The sequence below is a fragment of the Ambystoma mexicanum genome, chromosome 1q, assembly GCF_040938575.1.
Source record: "Ambystoma mexicanum isolate Mex_15411 chromosome 1q, UKY_AmexF1_1, whole genome shotgun sequence".
Lineage (NCBI taxonomy): Eukaryota > Metazoa > Chordata > Amphibia > Caudata > Ambystomatidae > Ambystoma > Ambystoma mexicanum.
In genome coordinates this window covers 1392721574-1392745802 of record NC_090922.1, presented here as the reverse complement: position 1 = coordinate 1392745802, position 24229 = coordinate 1392721574, and the positions used below count along the sequence as shown (strand labels likewise).

Here is a 24229-nt window from a genome sequence, read left to right as displayed (position 1 = left end):
AGGTCAACCCTGCAAGCACTCACCCTTGAACCACCCCCTTTCTTCCCCTGCCCTCTCCCGCCATAAACATGAATCCCTAAAACTCCAGCCTCTCCCAGGCAGACACATACACACGCACAAACACAAAGTCCATCACAAACACTTACTTGCCCTCATTCCCCCTACTTGCCCACCCGCCGCATCTCTTCCATGCACCAACCACTCCTCAACCCACACAAACACACATACACTTACCTTCTCCCTCTGCTTCTCATCCCCCAAACACCTCACTCACACACACATGTTATACTTACCTGTCCTGACTTCCCTCTTCAAGGCATGGCTGCTCCCGTCAGCCCCTGGGCGCACTCGTGTGCATTCAGCGGCGTGACGGGTAGATTTAGAAAGACCGTTCTGAGTGGTCTCAGAATGGTCTTTCTAAAGCGACCTTGTTTTAATTCCAGGGCAGGAAAAAGCGATTTTTTTCACTCAGTACCTCGAAAATTCGCTGGTGCTATTTGTCCCCTTCCCCTTTCTCAAACTGGTATTTAGGAAGAGTAAAATACGGTTACACCCGATTGTCCCTCTTGGAATGAAAACCCAATAGAAAATTACTTTTATGCTTTTGATAATGTGCTTTGCTCAGTAAGCCCTTTGTATAGGCAGTAAGGCATAATAATTCTTATTATGACTACAATATATGCTGAAAGTGATCATTGGAAATTAACATTTGAAAATAAAATACTAATTTGAGAATTTGAACAGAATTAAATCAATTCTTTATGGCTACTTAAGGTTTACTTCCGATTGCACAGCTATCATCAATAGCTTTGTTTTATTTAGCACTTACCTGTGACACACTCAACCACATAGAAAGAAACTGAGACATAAAGTGCGAGAGCGACCCAGAGGGAGACAGAGAGAGAGAGAGAGTGCACTAGACTGGCAAATGATACACCAGGTGTTGCAAGTTTTCTTTAAATCGAGGTAGCTTAGTTCAGTTTAAGTTCTCTGTGGCAGTATATTTCATAATGTTTTTTTTTCTGCTAAGTTTTATTAATCAATATTATTGTTGGGCATTAGTAATTATACTACAGTATTATATGTAAATGACCATACTATTTCTTGTATCTGTCATATCAGGATAAATGGGAAAAGCTCAATGTTGAGGACAAGTCGGTGGAACTCTTTCAGCACGTCAGTCTGATGACCCTCGACAGCATCATGAAAAGTGCCTTCAGTTATGAAAGCAACTGCCAGACTGATAGGTGAGTGCACCTGCCTTTTATACTGGAATCAAGGAGGGACTTGCCGTAGCGTGCTCAAGAAATACAGATTCTACACACAAAGGGAAATGAAGCCTTCTGGTGTTCATTTCCTGTTGGTCCTGAAATGCTTTGTAATGAAGGTGTAAGAGGTGTCCGCCCTCCACCAGAGCGCCCGCTGGATGTAAGTCTTGGGCTCATAATCATAGATATTTTCCAAATACCATAGTTTTTGTACTACAAGCAGAATACATCCACTGCGTGTGGCCAAAGGAATCATTTAAGGCATGGGTTTAACAGAACATGTTTTATACAAAAAGGTGCCCCATTCTATCCAGCTGAAAGGCGTGCACTTGGAGGTCCCCTGCGGATATGGAAATGCGTTACTATGACATGTTTTGACTTGGCCTGATCATACATACCACCCCTCCGCCACACCTGGTTCTTCTTGGCTTCCAGCTGCATGATCTGTGTATAGATTAGATTACTGATGAGTCGGGTAGATAACCCTAGTTTGGAAGAGCCAGATAAGCTTTGCTGGGTTGCAGAAAGATCTAGCCAGCAAAGTGTGGAGGCTATGACGTCGGGGAAATGTCCAGGCCCAGACGGGTTTCCGATTGAGTTTTTAAAAACTTTAGTCACGTTCTTAATCCTTTTTTTAAAATGTCTGTGTTAGGGAGATTGTTCATATTTATGCCAGATCCCCTCTAGCTGTGAGACGCCCAGCACTTTTTGCTGACTCTTGGACCTTTTCTTGTCCTCCTGAATGAGGGGAGCATTTTTCCCGCTCACTCATTCTTGTTGCTCTGACTCTGGGAACCCTTATTCATTCTGCTTGCTTTACTCCATACTTTTTAAGGCATATGTGCTTCACTTTGGCAGCACACAGCACCCTTTGTGCAGTGTTGCTGGGAGCCCTTTGGGCTCTCCTTTTTATATTTTTATTTTCCTTACGAACTATGTTAGGCAGAATTGCATGCAGTACCCTCTGGGACCACCACATACAACTAGGACTACAGGTGTAAGCAAAACCAACCTTTGGTATAAGTCTGTACTATACAGTTTTTGGTAGCGAGCTGAGCAGCCAGGCTTATCTCAAGAGGGAATGTGAGCAGTACAAGGATGTTACACAGAAGTCTTACAATCATAGTGGTTCAAGTAGACACTCAAGGGTTCTTGGTAAAACTCTTATTAGTTTATTACAGTCATTTAGAAATCATTCACTAGAAGGAGGCAACTTAATATTATACACAAACGCACTTCAGTACTGAACCAATAAGTTTCTGAGTAAATTAGGCTCCCCTGAAATAGGAGCAAAATGGTATTTCAGTTACTTTGAATGGGAGTAAAAGGCACAAGTTAGCAGAATAGATCAAATACTTTCTTAGGCAGTGTAAATAGTTTCAGTTCACCAGAGGACTCGATTCAGTTCAATAGGCCTAGGCCAAAGTCAATGGACTAGTGTCTTGGATACGAAAGAGCAGTACTTGTAGTAAACGGTAAAGTCTTTGCAAAAGTTCTCAGAAGTAATTTGTACGAAAAAGAATCATATGTTGAGTCACAACCTGATTAGGCCTGCAAGTTGGGAAAGTTCCATGAACTTTCACCGCAAGTGTTGCGTTCTCTCATTAGGGTTGGCACAGTACCTAATATGAAGCAAAAGATGCAGCTGAAGACATTGGTTCCTGGCAGTTCCTGCAGATCTCACTGTTTCTGAGCCTCAGTCGTGGGGACAAGAGAGAGGACGTCGGGGGACTCCTGCACTGCACGGGATCGTCGGAAAACGCTGACAAAATGGAGTCACTTCAGTTCGAGTAGCTGTAGTCAAGCACACAAGCTGGTGTCCTTCCCCCTGGTTTATCCTAACCAGCTTCGAGAATGGTATCCAGGTGGCTTACAAGTTGATTGGTCCCACCAACTCAAAGGGAGAAGTCGTCCTTGAAGGACTTCTCTGTCAAGCGAGTTTCAGGCAATTCAGATCTGCAGCAGGGCTTCACCGGGCAAACCAACAGTCCAGGAGTTGCAGCAGGCGTGTTCTCCCAGCTCATCTTTGGTTCTTTCGTTCCAGTGGTCGACTCTGCTTTCCAGTCCAAGAGACTCGCCTTTTAAACGGTTTTCTCCCTTTCATTCCAGCCTAGCTGTCACTCACCCAGCAGGGTAGTTGTCCTTGTCCGACAGTCAGCCAGCCAATCATGCCAGAGTGTATTTGGGTCTCCTGGGAGACTAGGCACAGGGAGTTTCGGCACCTCCCTCACTTCCTGCCCACCCCAGACACCCGGACGCCAGAGGCTTCAGTCATGAAGCCCACCAAAGGCATACGAACAAAGGGACCAAACCTGGTTTGACGCACAGAGACAAACTCTAGAAGGACCTTTCTAAAAAGAAATGGTGAAAAAAGAAGACCGGGCCTTGTTTAAACAAAAGGGCTTAAGGCGCCATCTTGAAAAACATGGCTGCCGCTATTTTTAGCTACCGGGGTTCACGGTCGGGAAAAATCATGGTAGTTTGTTGTAAAACCACTGCCACCAGCCATTTCGATAGGAAAGGGTAGCATTTGACTGTACATGAGTATTTAGACACAGGGGATACTATGTAAACCCTCCAGCACTCATATTGTAAGATAGTGTGCTGGGTCTAGAAATTTGAAAAGACTAGTAAAGTCAATTTCACTTTACATTCTCTGGGGAACAGTTGTTCACCCCAAAGAAGGTATTTAAACTTTTTGGAAGTCTAAAAGACATCCCGGTGTCACTGCACTGAGGGCGCTGGGTAACACACATGAAAAGATGCCTATGGAGTTATCTTAAAACTCCATAATCAAAGAACACAAGAATAAAATACACATCAAAATACATGAAATACGGGGAAGAAAGGCTCACACTCTTTGCAGGTAAAAAAAATCCTCAGAAAAATCCAGCAAAGTTGCTGGGGGTCTCTAAGGTGAAGTGAATTAGGACATGTTTGAGAATTCTCCCTGACACACTACTGTTCTCAAGGTTACAGGGATACTTTTTATCTTATTTGTTCCTTTTGTGAAATCAGCACACACCAACCTGTGGAGTGCTGAGGGGTTGCATAGTATCATCGTTCTCATGCTCCTGTACCATTTCTGTTACAGTGATAAGCAAACCTGAATGGCTTTTGGCAGTGGACCTCTTCTACTCACTTTTGTGTAATTTCTACTGGCAGGCTGTCTTCACAGCTGCAGTAATACACAGACGGGTCAACACTGACCCAAAATGGCACACCTTTTTTGCCATTTCTTGTGCACTTCTCCTCTCTTGGTCTTTCTGACGTTCTGGGTGGGGGACGTTCTGGGATGCCTGCATGGAACTAGTTCCAACTAGGAGGTTGACTGTACTGAAAGGACACCCCCCAAAGTTTGAATGTAGCATGAATGTTGATTTGCTGGGTTCATTGGTAAATGTTGAGGATCGTGCAGCAAAAGGCAAGTCAAACACTGGAACAGAAGAACCGAAGAAGATGACCAGAGATGCCTGCAGCCCCTCCAGCCTCAGAAGCCTGCAGAAGTACCACTGCTGTCCTGACCCCATTTTCAAATCGGCAGGGAAGCTCCAAAGAGGACTTCCTCCTCCCTTGGACTGGTGGACATAGTCAGTCCTAAGGCGACCTTCAATTCAAGCCATGCCATGACCTGTATCCTTCCTGGGTTGCAAACCGCCAATACACTGGGACCCCAAGCCTGATAGTTCACACATGGCAAGACAATGCATTGCTATCACAAAACTTTGGTGGACTCCTTTCAGACCTCCAGTGGAAAGATCCACCTGCTCGAAGTCTCCTCACCAGAGTGCAGGACCGAGCAAGCAAGATGAATCATTCGGAAGAGAAGCCTGTAAAAAGGCACCAAAACTGCAGATCAACATTGAAGCATGAAGAATCCTTTGATGGGAGTCCTGTCTCTCGTCTGCTGTTGTGACATCCTTTCAGGAGTATCTTTTTTCGTCACAACAACCAACGAACAGGAGACCATGTCCACAGCTGCTGCACCATGAAAGCATACAGCTGCATCTTCTTCAACACTTCTACGGTGGGACTCTTGGTCATTCTTACCTTGTCATTCTGTCGCTCCCTTGTTGCTAGAATGCTGCTTCCAGTGTTTGTGTATTTGCCCATACTATTCACCCCAGCTGAAAGCTTGTGAGCCCATAGGGAGCCTTTCCCAAGATCTCAGAAATGTTATTTGACCAACAAAAGCCTGTTTGTAATTGAATAGTCCTCTGGAACTGTGCATGTTCTGCATCTGTGCCTGATCTGCTTTACCTACAGTCAGACATTCGGAGCTTAGATAGGGATGGACTCTTAAAGCCTTAAGGCTTCAGAAAAGTAATACAAGTCTTTAAAAGTATTGACCTGCTTTTGTTGGTGTTGCTTAACCTTTTTATTTCTACAACAGAACATTTTCTGAGTTGCTTTAACAAGTGATTTTACTTACCTTGAACGTTGTTCTTTAATTGTACAAGTCTTAACTCATGCTTTACTCACGTGAAGTATTGCATTGGTTTTCTATGGTGTTGATTAGTTTGAAATAGTACTTACTTTCAAGAGATGTAACTTTATTTAACCTTGGGTATTCCTCAGATGTAACTTTATCTAACCTTGTGTATATAAAATAAGTAACTATTTTACTATAACTTAAAGTGTGTAAGTGCTTCTTTGGGCCTATGCATTTGATGATTTCCTAATACTTACCTACAGCTCACATCTCCCTCCTAAAATAAGCCTGGCTGCTCTGTTATACTTCCAAAACCTTGATTAGTACAGACTTATACTAGAAGTTGGTGCTCCGCATACCAAGGAATAGTTTTATAACATCTTACCACAGGTAAACTTTAGAAAAGCTCCCCTAGCAAGCTGTACATGGAAATGATTGCAAATGAGAAAGTTAGTCTATGCAGTCAGCGTTGATTACTGCTATTCCTAAAATGGGGAAAAAATCACGCAGGCTGTAGTAATGTCCGCCCAATTTCATTGGTAAACAAGGATGTAAAACACTTAGCTAAAATCTATGCTAGGAGACTTAAAAGTGTGTTGCCTAAATTGGTTCATAAAAATCAGGCAAGTTTTCTAAGTTGCCATAAAAGCTATAATCATATGAGAGAATTGTTGACTGGTGTTCGCCTTAGGAAACAACTCAGTTGATTTGTGTGCAGCTGTCAGCATTAACACCGAAAAAAGCTTTTGATGGGTTAATAGGTTATACTAGGAACAAGTTCTGTGAATAGGAGCCCTAGTGTTTTTTCTGCAGCTTCTGCAGCTTTTTAAGGCTTTGATGTAAAACCACTGCCAGACACCCCAGATTTTACTCCATTATACAGACATAAGAAGATGGACATGCCATAGTTGTCACCTATCCCCTTTATTATTTGATTTATTTATAGAACCACTAAGCATTGTAATTGAAACACACCTGGACATAGAGGGTATTTTGTTTGTAATTGCATCTCAAAAGTACTCTTATATGCAGATGACTTCTTAGTATTGTCTGACCCAGAACCATCTTTTTAGGAGCTGATGACGACTTAAAGTTTGTTTGGTAAAGTTTCTGAGTACAAAGTCAATGGGACTCATTACAAGTTTGCCGGTCCGGTAACAACGGTGCCAGGAAGCCTACCGGCACTGTTGTTACCAGACCGGCACACTAGGGGGTCTGCTTGCCGGAGTTGCTGTGCCCAGCAAGTCGGTCCCTGCCTGGCACAGGGGCTACGGTAAGCAGACCTACACAGAAGCACTGGCACCGTTATTGACGGTGCCAGTGCTTAAATGGGAATGGGGATTAACATTTACCGGGGTCTGACTTCCCGGAACACTGGGGTCATAATCCTCTGGCAAGCCAGGCACGGGTAACTATTGCAAAGTCCGGCGGCAGCATGCCGGTTTTACCGGCACAGCTACTGCCGGACTTGTAATGAGGGCCAATGCCTTTGAAACCATAATGTTTCCTACTTTTTGCCATAGGGGCTTATTTGGGGTAGGGCGAGATGTATTTGAACCCATTACCCGACTAAATGGTCTTCCAGTATTCCTTGAGCCTCAAAAATGTGGGTCAGAATGGGCAAGACTCACTAGGCTGCCATAGAATGTAGGAGTCGCTCTTCTGCATAGCGAGAAAACTCATCCAGTACAACCATGAAATGTCTGTTCTGTTGTTGCCAAAGTTCACACTGACCGCCTGCCACAGCACTGTTGTCCTCACTGGCGACTCGATAGGTGGTGGGGCCCTCACTGGCGGGCTCGCCGCTTGCCACCATGTTTTATCTTTCACAGAAAAACCAAATGGCTACAGAAGACCTGGTTTACTGGCTTTAAAATCCATATGGGCCATCACAATTAACAGCCCTAACATTAGCACTTTGCATGAAGTTGTAATTATGCACATAAAAGGGTCACTGAACTTGTCCAAATCACTGATTTCACCTTAATTGTTGCCTACTGAACAGCCTTTACGAGACAATGGAGCTGTAATTCACAACTCCTACGAGCACAACTCCTACGAGCATCACAATTAAAATGCAATTGCAAGCCAGGCAGGAGGCCCATTGATAACTGCTCAGGCTGATAGAGGCCACTTCTGCTGCTACGCCCCTTCTGAGTGTTGAGAAACAAAGATTTCCATGGGTGAGAGACAATCCCGATGCATTGTCCGTCAATCGGAAGGACATGGCTCTATGAATATTCAGTCTGTACAAAATTGATGTGGGTGGCAACTCTATAACTGATCCAGAAAACCAGCTTGACTGCAGTTTCTTTAATCAATGGCTCCTATATCACAGATGCTTTTTGTAGCCCTGAATATAGTTACCTAGGCTTAGTATCCTTTCCAATGAATACAGATGACACTGTGACCTCCTGCCTCCCCTGATGCATCAAATTACTTATCGGTTATTTGCCTTCCTGGACAGTTTTCTATGAAAATGGTCATACTTGTCCCATGATCTCTAAGGGATAAGCCCCTCCATCCTTTGCTTAGTCGTGTGTTTTTCCTCTCCCTGAAATGGACCCTGAATATTACTGGGGCCAGGCTGTTGCTGGTGTTTTGTAATATTTGGTATCGCGTACATTTCCAAGCTGGCCAGGTCTTTGGCTGTCTTCTGACGCTATACAGAGTAAAGGATCCAATCGGCGATCAAAAGGCAGGGCGCCGAAGAGCGCCGAAGACCGAGGGAAACTGGAAATGTATGGGATTCCAAATATTACATAACACCAGAAAATACGTTTTTTGTGTCCCGTAGTATGGCTTGTAGGCTGTGCTACTTCTTTTCCCATTCATACATGTAACTGAGATACCTTGAGAAATGTAAAGTGTAGTGTGCAGGAAAGCTTGGTTAGGCTTTTTGGGGCAAGCAGATACATGCTGTGCTGTTGTGGGCATTATCTTTTTTGTCAAAAGGTAAAGTGCTTATTAAAGATACTGGCGGCCCCTTACTATGTTCTCTACACAGGTTATAAGCTGATCTTTTCATTTTGTGTGTATGTTTCTCAAACTCTTTCAAGTTCTCCCCTGTAAGCGCATTCTGATTAAGTCATATGGAAGAGAACTGGAAAGTCTGTTTTTTCTTCTTTGATATGGAACTTATTGTTTTCTAGTTTATAGATGGATGCAGGGCTGCCACACCAGAAATATTTACATGCACCCAGCTCTGTATGTGCTCTGTACGTGCTCTGCCGCCCCGTGAGACTGCAGTCACCTTTATTGCGTTTGTGAGGTGGCACGCACATACATGCGCACTGTGCTGCCATCACCACATCCCTTGTTTACCATAACCCAACAACATAGTGTAAAATCACTTTAAATCAGTTATGGTTCCTTTGATCGCTCCCTCTGTTACTTGGATAACTGTGGTAATTCTAGAGTTAATACATGCTGACGAGCGATGACCTCCTGGGATGCATGCATTTATCAGACCAAGACCAATCTGGGCTCGCCCGGCCGCTTTGGTGTCTCTAGATAACCTTGGGCTGATCGCACGTCCCCTTGGCGGCGACGATGCATTCAGATGTCTGCCCTATCAACTTTCGATGGTACTTTCTGTGCCTACCATGGTGACCATGGGTAACAGGGAATCAGGGTTCGATTCCGGAGAGGGAGCCTGAGAAACGGCTACCACATCCAAGGGAGGCAGCAGGCCCGCAAATGAGGGGAGGTAGTGATGAAAAATAACAATACAGGACTCTTTCGAGGCCCTGTAATTGGAATGAGTACACTTTAAATCCTTTAATGAGGATCCATTGGAGGGCAAGTCTGGTGCCAGCAGCCGCGGTAAATCCAGCTCCAATAGCATATATTAAAGTTGCTGCAGTTAAAAAGCTCGTAATTGGATCTTGGGATCGAGCTGGCGGTCCGCCGCGAGGCGAGCTACCGCCTGTCCCAGCCCCTGCCTCTCGGCACCCCCTCGATGCTCTTGACTGAGTGTCCTGGGCGTCCGAAACGTTTACTTTGAAAAAAATCAGTGTTCTAAACAGGCCGGTACCCTGAATACTTTAGCTAGGAATAATGGAATAGGACTCCGGTTCTATTTTGTTGGTTTTCGGAACTGGGGCCATGATTAAGAGGGATGGCCGGGGGCATTCGTATTGTGCCGCTAGAGGTGAAATTATTGGACCGGCGCAAGACGAACCAAAGTGAAAGCATTTGCCAAGAATGTTTTCATTAATCAAGAACGAAAGTCGGAGGTTCGAAGACGATCAGATAACGTTTTAGTTCCAACCTTAAATGATGCCGACTAGCGATTGTGAGGAAAGATTTCATAATTGTTTGTCATTTTCCCTCCAGGTGTCAACCCCCAAACTTTTTGCTGCTGTTTAGACACCATTGACTGACTTTGCCAGAGAAGCACAGCCTTTAGCTGCACTCCTCTGGGCTTTCGCTCACTTTTTATGGGGAAACTGACATGCCCTTAAAGTCAGTACTGGGAGACTTTGTTTCCCTTAGTCCTTTCCTCATGTTGCAACTTTTGTGCAACATGTAACAAGTGTGCAATGTATTTTACCATACAGCACACTTGGGTCTATAGTCATTTCCAAAGGCCCTAGAAAACTCTTGCTGGACTTTTTATGAACTGTGCAGATGTGCCAGGGACAGGACTGGTGGCAGCTATTTTTTGCATTATTTTTAACCCTTTCCTGCCATGTTAACTGTGTTAACCGCGTTTGACATGAATAGGTAGCCTTGCTCCAAAAGGGCCATGCCACAAGGTTCTTTGTCCTGTCCTTTGGCCATCTTGCCCCTTCACCGTCCCCAGGTCGAGTCGACCCGGGTCAGTCCTTATTTGGTCATGCACTTTCCTGCGAATCCCAATGCTTTCGCGGGCTTCTGCATGCCTTGTGTGTGTGCCTCCAGGATTTCGGTTGGAATGTCTGGTTCCAATACACATCCTGGGTGCTAGAGAGTCTAGAGTGCCGTGAATGCCTGAGACCACTGTGGTCTGTGATTGGTCCACGTATGAAGTGTGTGTTTGTGAGCAGACCTCCCATTGGGTCCTCTTCGTTTTGGCGTGAAGGGAACTTTCGATAAGAGGCGGTCAAAAACACCCATACCATGTCGATCTTCTGAGTTCTCACTGAACAAATGATAGGATCCAAGTATCCTGCAACACAAAGCTGAATCGAGGAACTGCTGGTGACCCGCTGAAAGGTTTGGCACCCTGAGCCCGATGTCGTCCCGTGGGATCCGTCTGCATCTGGTCGTCCTAGAAGGTCTGCGAAGGTGCTTCGACCCATTGGAATAGTGGAACCAACTATTCTCGGCACCTTCATCAAACCCTGTAAGTAAGCTTTCTCGGAAGTGTCCCTGGGCCAACCAGTGGACTGACCCCGCTTACCCAGTTGCTTTGCTCTCTCACCGCCGCCGTTTCGAGGAGGCCCTCAAAACTTGGCAAACTGCTAGCTCTGTGTCCACTGCACCCTCACACCTAATTTCATACACTTGGTGTTCCCAGGTCTGAAGTGAGACGAGTGCGCCAGGACCAGAGTAAATGTGGTTACCCTGTTGTGGCAGCATCCTTTGCAAGTCCGCTGCATTTGTGACCCTCTTGACCCTGAAGCCTGCTGCAGTGAAACTGGGTCGATTCGTCCACCCAGAGCGGAGAAATCGCCACTGTCCCGTTTGGGAATCATCACTGTATCTCGGGAACTAAAAGGTGCCGAGATGTCCTTTTTGCCGCATTCGAACTTGAAAGCGAAGTGGACTGACCTGCCGAAGTTTGAGTATGCTTGCATCGGGGACTGGTGAGTACTCCATACCCCAACTGGTGGCCCCTAGCACAAGGGCCCATTTTTACACATGAGTGGCCCCTGAGGGCCCCTCTCCTTTCCACTGCTATTGCGAAATAGCGACACCATCCCGAACTCTGGAACTGCCTCTGCCTTCAAGTGGAGGTCCTTCTTGAATAGTGGAAACTTGTTCTGCATCGCCTCATCCACCTTCCTGGGCTGCTAGAGACCCCTGAAGAGACTTTATTCTGCCCATTGGCACAACCGCGTGTGTTAAGATGGATTTCTGAACAGGGTAACCTCTGGACAAGCCAGACCAATCAGGGTAGCGACCGCGGCGTTCAAGACTAGGTCTCAAGAGGGGTGAGTGTGACTGAAGGCCCGCAATGAGCACACAAAGCAAGCACACTTACAAATTACTCCAAGCAGGTGTTATATTAAATATATAGACACATTTATTACAAGGCATTTGTAACATTGACCATATTAAAGAATCACTGTAAAACTCAAGTAAACCAACACATCACAATCGAATACAATATATATACAATTACCGAAGGGTCTAAAGAGTTTGAAGCACGAAATATGCAGACCACCTAGATGGGGAGAAAAACAGTCAGTGCAAGTAATCGTTAGACCCAGTTCGCCTTCAGAGACCATCTAACTAGAAGGAAGTCCGAGCCCTACGAAGAGTGGAGCCTTATGCTCAAAAGTACCTGCACACGCTGGTGCCAACGGGCCAAGGGGAGTCTCTTCAAGGAAATCAGGCAGTTCAGAGCGGTGAACAAAGGAGGGCGAACAGATCTCCGCTACTCAAGCGCGGCCTCCACTTGTGGGCAGAAGCAGAGCGCGAGTGCGAAAAAGGCGTGCTGTTTAACACAGCGAGGAAAAGCTACAGGCTACTGCAGGAGGGCGACCGGTTCCTAGCGTTGCTACTCACCGGTCCCCGATACAGGCAGACCCAGGCTTCTCCGCTTCAGTTTCAGTGCTGGCAGGTTCAGATACGAGCAGGGGATGTCTCGGCGTCGTGTAGATTCCGCGGCAGCAGAAGTTAGAGTTGAGGATGTCCCAAACGCAGTGAACCCGCACAGATTGTTACCACAGCAGGGCAACGCAGCGGCTGTGTATTTCAGCCCAATGCACACTTCTCACTTCAGACCTGGAAATGCCAAGTGTACGAATCGTGTGAGAGTACTAAGGACTCGGAATACAGCAGCAACCTGACGGCGGTGACAGAGCAAGGCTCCTGGGTAGGCTGGTCAGTCCACTGGATGGCCCAGGGATGCTTCCGAAGGCTTACGTGCAGGAGATGATGAAGATGCCGAGAATAGTTGTTCCCACTATTCCAAAGGGTCGAAGTACCAGTACAGGCCTGCTCGTTCGATCAGAGGCAGAATGGTCTCACAGGGCGACAGCAGTGCAGAGGAGCAGTCCTTCAGTGGGTCACCAGCGATTCCTCGGTTCAGCCTCTTAGTTGCAGGATACTGTATCCGTCGTTTGTGAGAACTCAGGAGATCAACATGGTAGTGGTGTTTCCAGCCTCCTCTTATCCAGAGTTCCCTTCGCGCCAAATCGGAGAGGACCCAATGGGAAATCTACTCACAAAACACTCACACCATACTTGGACCTATCAGGGACCACTGTGGTCCCAGGCATTCAAGACACACTAGACTCTCTGGCACCCAGGATGTGTATTGGGACCAGACATCCCAGCCCACATCCTGGAGGCACACATAAGGCATGCAGAAGTCTGCAAAAGCATCTGTGTTTCGCAGGAAAGTACATGTACAAATAAGGAGGGCCCCGGGTCGGCTCGACCTGGGGAAGGTGAAGGGGCAAGACGGTCAGCGGACAGGACAAAGTGCCTCGTGGTCTGGCCATTTTGGGAGCCAGGCCACCATTTTGAGCTAAGCGCGAGAAACACGCTTAAACAGACAAAAGGAGCTCAAAACACAAAGAAACGATCGCTGCCACCAGTCCAGTCCGTGATTCACTTGCACTGTTCGTTAACAATCCAAAGAGAGTGTCTAAGGCCTGTAGAGTGACTAGAGACCCAAGAGAGCAGTAACTTAGCTTACAGTGCCCTCTTGTGTTATGTTGCGCGAAAGCTGCAACATGAGAAAAGAACTACGGAAAACAACGTTTCCCGGTACTGATTGTCTTAAGGGCATATCAGTTTCCCCGTAAGAATGGAGCGAAAGCCCAGAGGAGTGCGGCGGAAGGCTGCGCTTCTCTGACAAAGTCTAGATCAGGGTGTAAAACAACAGCAAAAAGTTTGGGGGTTGCCATATGGAAGGAAAATTACCTACAATATGAAATCTTTCCTAACACTCGCCCCTCCCAGACTAAGGACAGGGGGAACTAATCCACACCTGGATGAGTCTCTTGTTCAGGTCGGTTAAACATTCTGGACAACCCATCAATATTGCTATGTTGGAAAACCTGGCCTATGCTCAATAGTGAAGTCAAAGCCTTGAAGACTTATGGACCACCTAAACAACTTTGGATTCTCTCCCTTCATGTTCATCAGCCACTTTAAGGGCTTATGGTCAGTTTGCACAGCAAAGTGGGTCCCATAGAGGTAGGGCCTCAGCTTCCGTAGGGCCCACACAACAGAGAAGCATTCTTTCTCTACGGTGGACCATCTGAGCTCTCTGTCCTCTGAGCTCTCTGTCCTTAAACTGGCGACTAATGAAACCAATAGTGTGTTCAATAGTGTGTTCATTACCCTTCTCATCTACTTTCAATAGTACAGCTCCTATCCCAGCGTCTGGCTGCACAATAAAAGGTCTTTGATAATCAGGGGCCCTACGGACAGGGGCCTGGCACAAGGAGTCTTTTAAGCCGTTGAAGGCCTTCTCACACTCGTCGGTCCAAGTTACCTTCTTGGGTTTCTTCGGAGTGGTGAGTGCAGTCAGAGGAGCAGCTATGGTGCCATAGTCTGCCATGAAGTTGCGGTAATACCCCGTGAGTCCTAAGAAGGCTCTCACTTGGGTCTGTGTAGTGGGGGTAGGCCAGTCTTGTACTGCTTGTACTTTACTGGGAAGAGGCGGTATCCTCCCTCCACCTACTTCATGTCCAAGGTAAACCACTGAGCCTTGTCCAATCTGGCATTTACTAGCCTTTATGGTAAGTGTGCTTCCTGAAGAGCCTGTAGCACAATCCCGAGGTGTTTCACATGGTCTTCCCAGGTAGCGCTGAAAACTGCTATATCATCCAGATATGCAAGACAGAATTCATCCAATCCATTCAACACATGATTCACAAGCCTCTGGAAAGTGGCAGGTGCATTCTTCAACCCGAACGGCATTACCCTGAATTGGTAAAGGCCGTCTGGAGTGGAAAACGCTGTCTTCTCCTTGGCATTTGCCAATAGCCCGCAGTGAGGTCAAACGTGCTGAGGAACTTGGAGGCACCCAAGGTATCCACCAGCTCATCTGTTCGAGGCAAGGGGTGTGCATCTCCCTTGGTGACAGGATTCAGAGCCCTGTAATCCACGCAGAACCTCAATTCAGAAGTGCCTGTTTTTGGAACCAAAACCACCGGGCTGGACCAAGGACTACTAGAGGGTTCAATCACCCCAAGATCTAACATTTTGTTGACCTCTGTCTTAATGTAAGACCGTACTTTGTCTGACATCCTGTATCCTCTACTTTTGGTAGGAACGCTGTCTCCTGTGTCTGTTATGTTTGCACCAAGGTGTCAAACCAGGGGACTACGAAAACAGGGGGGAAAATTGCCTAAGCAAACTTTTCACCTCAGCCTGCTAATCAGAAGTCAGGTGAGGGGCCACTCGGACACCCTCAAAGGAGCTATCTGAAGGACTGCTTTTGAACAGGTCGGGGAGAGTTCAGACTCCTCTTCCTCAACATCTGAAGCCAGTAGCAGTGCTGCGATTTCGACTCTTGGGACGAAAGCCTTCAGCCTATTTACGCGGAACACTTTTGGAGCCTGTCCAGGCCTTCCAAGGTCCACTAAATAGTTGACCTCACCCAGGGGCTCCACCACTGTGTAAGGGCCTGACCATTTGTCCTGTAAAGCTCTAGGCCTTATGGGATTCATGATCAGGACTTGCTGACCAGGTGTAAAGTTGAGGAGGGAAGCTTTCTGGTCGTATCAATGTTTCACCAGCACTTGTCCTGCCTTCAACTTGTCACTAGCCAGACCCATCAGAAGTACCATCCGTTTTCTGAGCACTAACACATAGTCGACTACGTTGGTAGTAATAGGGGGAGTGGGCATCTCCCATCCCTCCTTGACTATGGCTAAGGGTCCCCGCACAGGGTGACCAAACAGAAGTTCTAAGGGGCTGAAGCCATCGCCCTCCTGTGGTACCTCTCGGTAGGCAAACAGTAAGCATGGTAAAATAAGATCCCATTTTCTTCTCTGAGGTTCTTCCAGAGCCCCAATCATGCTCTTTAACGTTCTGTTGAAACGTTCCACCAGACCATTGGTCTGGGGGTGATATGCAGAAGAGGACTTGTAGGTGACCCCACATTCTTTCCACATAGCCTGCATATACTTTGACATAAAGTTGCTGCCTCTGTCAGACACAACTTCTTTAGGGAAGCCAACCCTAGTAAAGATGCCAAGTAACGCTTTTGCAACTGACTTGGCAGTTACAGTTTTCAATGGGATGGCCTCAGGATATCTGATAGCATAGTCGACTAGCACCAGGATAAACCTATTGCCTGAGGATGTTTGCGGGTCAAGGGGACCAACGATGTCGATCCCTACCCTTTCCTTTTTTTTTGGTATTCCCACAACTGGGAGTGGTACCAATGGAGTTGGATTGTTGAGCCACTCTTACGAGATAACTGGCAGGAGGCACAACTCCAGTGACTTTCTACGTGCACCCCCATCTTGGGCCAGTAGAAGTGCATGGATAACCTTTACTTGGTCCTCTTAATACCAAGGTGACCAGCAAGGGGCACTTCATGCGCCAGCTGCAGGAGGAAGGGTCTTACAGCAAGGGAAACCACCAACCTCCTATGGTCTCCTTCTGTAGACTCTGTGGGCTCACTGTACAGGAGTCCACCTTCCCAATAAATCCGATGCTTCCCAGGAGGTTCACCCTCAAGCTGGGAGCAGGCCTGTCTCCTTAGGCCTTCCAGAGATGGGCGCTCACGTTGGCCTCTACTGAATTCTTCCCTGTCAGGACCATCTTCTACTAACAAGTATTTTAGTTCAGGATGGTCATTGGGGTCAAATACTTCAGGTATCGCTGCCTCCTCGTCAGGTCCGGGCGATTGACCAACTTCCTCCACCGCAGTGGTAGGTGAGTTTGGGGGAATATTTTCTTTCCCTCGTTTTGATTTTCTTACTCCTTTAGCCTTGGGTTTCCCCTTTGGCTGGGGCAGCGTAGTGGTCTTGGCCAATGCTGCCCCTGTTTGAGACCGTGTGCAGGGTCTATCAGCAGTGTCTCCTACGAGCCCTAAAGCTCTGAGATTGTTGCCCAACAAGAACTTTCCTGGGACGTTTCTCTGAATGCTCACTGGAATCCTGACTGCTGTACCATTTAAAGTAAGATTTACAGGTATTACTGGAAACAGACGAGGTGGGCCGTCAGCCATCTTAGTGGGCATCAGAGTAGATCTGGCAACTTCCTCTGAGTCTACCAAGGTAGAATCCACTACAGTTCAACTGCACCCACTATCCCTAAGAGCTGGAGTATCTACTCCATTGATCAGCACACTGTCATTAAAGTAGTGTTTGGTGTTATCTGGAATCCTAGCATAAGCCTCTGCGACTTTAGGCTCCCAGGAACCCAGGGAAACTAAAACTACCTCAGCTTCTATCCCACTGGGGAAGGAGTCTGAGGAGAAGGATGCTCCTGTAATCTCTTCTTCCTCGTAGGAGGAGAAGGCCAGATTAGCAGAGTGGACCCCCAAAGGTTTAACCTTACACTGGGGATCCCCCTTCACGTGGTCAGTTGCTCCACAAGCAAAACAAGATCCGTTGGGTCTGTTTACATAGGGAGGCTTATTTTAACCAGAGTTCTGTTTCGGAGGCTGACCTCCACTACCCTGTGAGTTCTCTTGTGTCTTACCCTTATTTTTCTTTTTGTGGCCCTTTTCAGAAGAAGATTTATCAGATTCCTTACCCTCCTTATCTATGGACTTTTTCCCTTCCTCCTGCTTACCAGGATGAGTTTTGTCCTTATGGGACACTCGATGTGACACCCATAAATCTGCTGCAATGGCAAGCTTCTTAGGATTTATCTCCAAATTCTGCTTAAGCTCAGGGGAAGAAGATGCAAAAATATGTTCCAGCATGACAAGACTTATCATACCTTCAAAGGTAGAAACCTTATAACCTTCGACCCAGCCAGTCAAGTTTTTTAAGGATTCGGTTACATAAGATACCCAAGTACCACCTTATCTTTTCTTATACTCTCGGAATCGTTTTAAATATTGGGCAGGAGTCTTTCCAAACTTTAAAATGAGAGTTTACTTCAACATTGCTAAATCTGCTCGCTCAGCCTTCGACATCTCCATAATGGCACTGCAGCCAGAATGGGGCAGTCTGCTGAGTAACCAGGCAATTTTATCAGCATTGTCAACTTGTTGAACTTCACATGCATACTCAAACGTATTCAGCCAGTCCATAATGTCATTCTTTTCCTCATACACACTGAGCAGATCTTTGGAAACCTTGGATGAGAGGAGGCCCCAGACCCATGTCCAGGACCCTTGGATCCATTTGCAACCTGAAACTTGGCCAGTTCCAACTGGTGATCCCTGTTTTTCTGCCTGTTCGATTTTTAGTTTGGCCATACTGAAATCAAGCTCCTTCTTCCTAAACAGCAGCTCTTGCTTCTTGAATTCAAGCATCGACACTGGCAGAGGAAACATTAGACATCTCATCCTCCTGTCCTCATGGTCGCGGTGGACCAGTGCAGCAGCAGAACCGTCGGTTCTACCAGTGAGAGCAGCCCCACTTCCTTCTGCACTGTCCTCGGAAGCTATAGCGTCAAGCTGAGCTTCTTGCCATGCCACGATTTCTTGGATCATATCCAATTTGGTGCCTTGAGAGGAGACACCTCTCTCCGCACACATCTTTTTCAATGTTTCGGATTTAGAAGCATTTAAAGTTAACAAGGTATTTGTTTCCATACTGTTAGATGGGACTATGGCCTTTTAAAAGTTATACTACGACAATTCACTACGTGTCCTGGTAGGAATAACTTGAAATGCCTTCGCTCGTGCGCAACACTGGATACCTTCAGTCGTATCCCACCGCTGTACACTAATTTGTTAAGATGGATTTCTGAACTGGGTCTAACGATTACTTGCACTGCCTGTTTTCCTCCCCATCTAGGTGGTCTGCATATTTCGTGCTTCGAACTCTTTAGACCCTTCGGTAATTGTATATATATTGTATTTGATTGTGATGTGTTGGTTTACTTGAGTTTTACCGTGATTCTTTACTATGGTCAATGTTACAAAGGCCTTGTAATAAATGTGTCTATATGTTTAATATAACACCTGCTTGGAGTAATTTGTAAGTGTCCTTGCTTTGTATGCTCATTGCGGGCTTTCAGTCACCCTCACCCCTCTTGAGACCTACAGGCCGATTCATGGAATAATTAGCGCGGCGCAAGTGGGCAAAAACGTGCGAATCGCAGTGGAATTGCGAAAATCGCAGTGCAAGTGCGAAAATCGCACGAAAAGCAGCACACATCGATTCATGGAAGGGCGTGCGTGAAAAAACCCATCTGATGTGCGCTAAAAAAGTGCGCGGCGCACGTTGGCGCACAGGCCATCTAACGGCGTGCGCCAGGGCACAGCGAAAATCGCACAGGCCACAGCGAAAATCGCACATAGCGCGGCGCACGCAACAAAAGTAGGCGGAACACGGGGCGTAACACTCGGAATGGGGAACAACTTGCCAAAATGTGGGCGTCATGGGGGAAGTACAGGGTGCAAGTGCGCCGAACGCCCACACGCTCGCCTACAACACGTATTCATGGAATCGAATAGTGCAAAACAGCGCACGGTCAAACCAGCGCACAGGCACAAACACGACCGCCACAAGAAAGCAGGCAGTAGCGTCCCTGCGCCTGTAAAAAATGTGCGCCAAAAGGTGCGCCAACAAATAGCACCTATATACAGCTATGATGAATGTCCCATACTGTGGCCCTCCAGGACAAATGACGTGCAAAGGGGTACCCACAAACACGGACACCCGCTGACTGAAAAATAACGTGTGCGAGTATTTCAGGGGTGCGCGGGAAGTTCAACACGCGATTTGGCTGGGTACGTGGATTTCAGGGGTGCACGCGAAATTTCACACGCGATTTGGCTGGGTACGTGTATTTCGGTGTTGCGGGGAATGCTACACGTGATATGGCCATGTGGGTCCCCCCAGGTGTTCCCTCTACACCCTCCACGGCCCCTGCAGGCAGCCCACACCACAGGGTACTACCCTGCACCCCTGCTCATGTCCCACAGGCAACCCATCCACCATGGCCATGCCCACCAGCTAACCCACATGTCACCTTGCACCACTGATCACCAACACATGTCTCCCACCACCCCCACCCCCCAGCCACCAGGGGCAGCCTCCACCAGGCCCCCACTCATGTCTCCCACCACCCCCACCCCCCAGCAGTGCAGGGGAACCCTCCACCAGGCCCCCACTCATGTCTCCCACCACCCCCACCCCCCAGCCACCAGGGGCAGCCTCCACCAAGCACCCACTCATGTCCCCTATCACCCCCACCCCCCGCAGTGCAGGGGCAGCCTCCACCAGGCCCCCACTCATGTCTCCCACCACCCCCACCCCCCAGCCACCAGGGGCAGCCTCCACCAGGCCCCCACCCATGTCTCCCACCACCCCCACCCCCCAGCCACCAGGGGCAGCCTCCACCAGGCCCCCACCCATGTCTCCCACCACCCCCACCCCCCAGCCACCAGGGGCAGCCTCCACCAGGCCCCCACTCATGTCTCCCACCCCCCAGCCACCAGGGGCAGCCTCCACCAGGCCCCCACTCATGTCCCCTATTACCCCCACCCCCCCGCAGTGCAGGGGCACCCTCCACCAGGCCCCCACTCATGTCTCGCACCACCCCCACCCCCCAGCAGTGCAGGGGCAGCCTCCACCAGGCCCCCACTCATGTCTCCCCCCACCCCCACCCCCCAGCCACCAGGGGCAGCCTCCACCAGGCCCCCACCCATGTCTCCCACCACCCCCACCCCCCAGCCACCAGGGGCAGCCTCCACCAGGCCCCCACTCATGTCTCCCACCCCCCAGCCACCAGGGGCAGCCTCCACCAGGCCCCCACTCATGTCCCCTATTACCCCCACCCCCCCGCAGTGCAGGGGCACCCTCCACCAGGCCCCCACTCATGTCTCGCACCACCCCCACCCCCCAGCAGTGCAGGGGCAGCCTCCACCAGGCCCCCACTCATGTCTCCCCCCACCCCCACCCCACAGCAGTGCAGGGGCAGCCTCCACCAAGCCCCCCCCCTCATGTCCCCTATCACCCCCACCCCCCGCAGTGCAGGGGCAGCCTCCACCAGTCCCCCACCCATGTCTCCCACCACCCCCTAGCCCCCAGCAGTCAGGGGCAGCCTCCACCAGGCACCCACTCATGTTTCCCACCACCCCCACCCCCCCGCAGTGCAGGGGCACCCTCCACCAGGCCCTCACCCATGTCTCCTACCACCCCCTACCCCCCAGCAGTCAGGGGCAGCCTCCACCAGGCCCCCACCCATGTCTGCCACCACCCCCACCCCCCAGCCACCAGGGGCAGCCTCCACCAGGCCCCCACTCATGTCTCCCACCACCCCCACCCTCCAGCCACCAGGGGCAGCCTCCACCAGGCCCCCACTCATGTTTCCCACCACCCCCACCCCCCCGCAGTGCAGGGGCACCCTCCACCAGGCCCTCACCCATGTCTCCTACCACCCCCTACCCCCCAGCAGTCAGGGGCAGCCTCCACCAGGCCCCCACCCATGTCTGCCACCACCCCCACCCCCCAGCCACCAGGGGCAGCCTCCACCAGGCCCCCACTCATGTCTCCCACCACCCCCACCCTCCAGCCACCAGGGGCAGCCTCCACCAGGCCCCCACTCATGTCTCCCACCACCCCCACCCCCCAGCCACCAGGGGCAGCCTCCACCAGGCCCCCACTCATGTCTCCCACCCCCCAGCCACCAGGGGCAGCCTCCACCAGGCCCCCACTCATGTCCCCTATTACCCCCACCCCCCCGCAGTGCAGGGGCACCCTCCACCAGGCCCCCACTCATGTCTCGCACCACCCCCACCCCCCAGCAGTGCAGGGGCAGCCTCCACCAGGCCCCCACTCATGTCTCCCCCCACCCCCCAGCCACCAGGGGCAGCCTCCACCAGGCCCCCACCCATGTCTCCCACCACCCCCACCCCCCAGCCACCAGGGGCAGCCTCCACCAGGCCCCCACTCATGTCTCCCACCCCCCAGCCACCAGGGGCAGCCTCCACCAGGCCCCCACTCATGTCCCCTATTACCCCCACCTCCCCGCAGTGCAGGGGCACCCTCCACCAGGCCCCCACTCATGTCTCGCACCACCCCCACCCCCCAGCAGTGCAGGGGCAGCCTCCACCAGGCCCCCACTCATGTCTCCCCCCACCCCCACCCCACAGCAGTGCAGGGGCAGCCTCCACCAAGCCCCCCCCCTCATGTCCCCTATCACCCCCACCCCCCGCAGTGCAGGGGCAGCCTCCACCAGTCCCCCACCCATGTCTCCCACCACCCCCTAGCCCCCAGCAGTCAGGGGCAGCCTCCACCAGGCACCCACTCATGTTTCCCACCACCCCCACCCCCCCGCAGTGCAGGGGCACCCTCCACCAGGCCCTCACCCATGTCTCCTACCACCCCCTACCCCCCAGCAGTCAGGGGCAGCCTCCACCAGGCCCCCACCCATGTCTGCCACCACCCCCACCCCCCAGCCACCAGGGGCAGCCTCCACCAGGCCCCCACTCATGTCTCCCACCACCCCCACCCTCCAGCCACCAGGGGCAGCCTCCACCAGGCCCCCACTCATGTCCCCTATTACCCCCACCCCCACGCAGTGCAGGGGCAGCCTCCACCAGGCCCCCACTCATGTCTCCCACCACCCCCACCCCCAGCAGTGCAGCGGCAGCCTCCACCAGGCCCCCCCACTCATGTCTCCCACCACCCCCTAGCCCCCAGCAGTCAGGGGCAGCCTCCACCAGGCCCCCACTCATGTCTCCCACCACCCCCACCCCCCAGCAGTGCAGGGGAACCCTCCACCAGGCCCCCACTCATGTCACCCACCACCCCCACCCCCCAGCAGTGCAGGGGAACCCTCCACAAGGCCACCACTCATGTCTCCCACCACCCCCACCCACCAGCAGTGCAGGGGCAGCCTCCACCAAGCCCCCACTCATGTCCCCTATAACCCCCACCCCCTCCGCAGTGCAGGGGCAGCCTCCACCAGTCCCCCACCCATGTCTCCCACCACCCCCACCCCCCAGCCACCAGGGGCAGCCTCCACCAGGCCCCCACTCATGTCTCCCACCACCCCCACCCCCCAGCCACCAGGGGCAGCCTCCACCAAGCACCCACTCATGTCCCCTATCACCCCCACCCCCCCGCAGAGCAGGGGCAGCCTCCACCAGGCCCCCACTCATGTCTCCCTCCACCCCCACCCCCCAGCAGTGCAGGGGCAGCCTCCACCAAGCCCCCACTCATGTCCCCTATAACCCCCACCCCCCGCAGTGCAGGGGCAGCCTCCTCCAGTCCCCCACCCATGTCTCCCACCACCGCCACCCCCCAGCCACCAGGGGCAGCCTCCACCAGGCCCCCACTCATGTCTCCCACCACCCCCACCCCCCAGCCACCAGAGGCAGCCTCCACCAAGCACTAACTCATGTCCCCTATCACCCCCACCCCCCCGCAGTGCAGGGGCAGCCTCCACCAGGCCCCCACTCATGTCTCCCACCACCCCCACCCCCCAGCCACCAGGGGCAGCCTCCACCAGGCCCCCACCCATGTCTCCCACCACCCCCACCCCCAGCCACCAGGGGCAGCCTCCACCAGGCCCCCACTCATGTCTCCCACCACCCCCACCCCCCAGCCACCAGGGGCAGCCTCCACCAGGCCCCCACTCATGTCCCCTATTACCCCCAACCCCCCCCCCGCAGTGCAGGGGCAACCTCCATCAGGCCCCCACCCATGTCTACCACCACCCCCACCCCCCAGCCACCAGGGGCAGCCTCCACCAGGCCCCCACTCATGTCTCCCACCCCCCAGCCACCAGGGGCAGCCTCCACCAGGCCCCCACTCATGTCCCCTATTACCCCCACCCCCCCGCAGTGCAGGGGCACCCTCCACCAGGCCCCCACTCATGTCTCGCACCACCCCCACCCCCCAGCAGTGCAGGGGCAGCCTCCACCAGGCCCCCACTCATGTCTCCCCCCACCCCCACCCCCCAGCCACCAGGGGCAGCCTCCACCAGGCCCCCACCCATGTCTCCCACCACCCCCACCCCCCAGCCACCAGGGGCAGCCTCCACCAGGCCCCCACTCATGTCTCCCACCCCCCAGCCACCAGGGGCAGCCTCCACCAGGCCCCCCACTCATGTCCCCTATTACCCCCACCTCCCCGCAGTGCAGGGGCACCCTCCACCAGGCCCCCACTCATGTCTCGCACCACCCCCACCCCCCAGCAGTGCAGGGGCAGCCTCCACCAGGCCCCCACTCATGTCTCCCCCCACCCCCACCCCACAGCAGTGCAGGGGCAGCCTC

The 24229-nt window shown here is 51.2% G+C and overlaps 1 protein-coding gene across 2 annotated transcripts in view; it reads left to right on the top strand.

The window, feature by feature from the left end:
• The window catches only part of LOC138548066 (cytochrome P450 4B1-like), a 252246-nt gene that overhangs the window by 97048 nt on the left and 130969 nt on the right, over window positions 1–24229 (top strand). For both annotated transcript variants that reach the window (XR_011291897.1, XM_069642253.1), the window contains exon 5: window positions 1123–1247. Coding sequence is in view for 1 of the 2 variants with exons in the window: in XM_069642253.1 (XP_069498354.1) it covers window positions 1123–1247 (125 nt within the window). In the remaining variant the exon portion in view is untranslated. The remainder of the gene's footprint in view (window positions 1–1122; window positions 1248–24229) is intronic.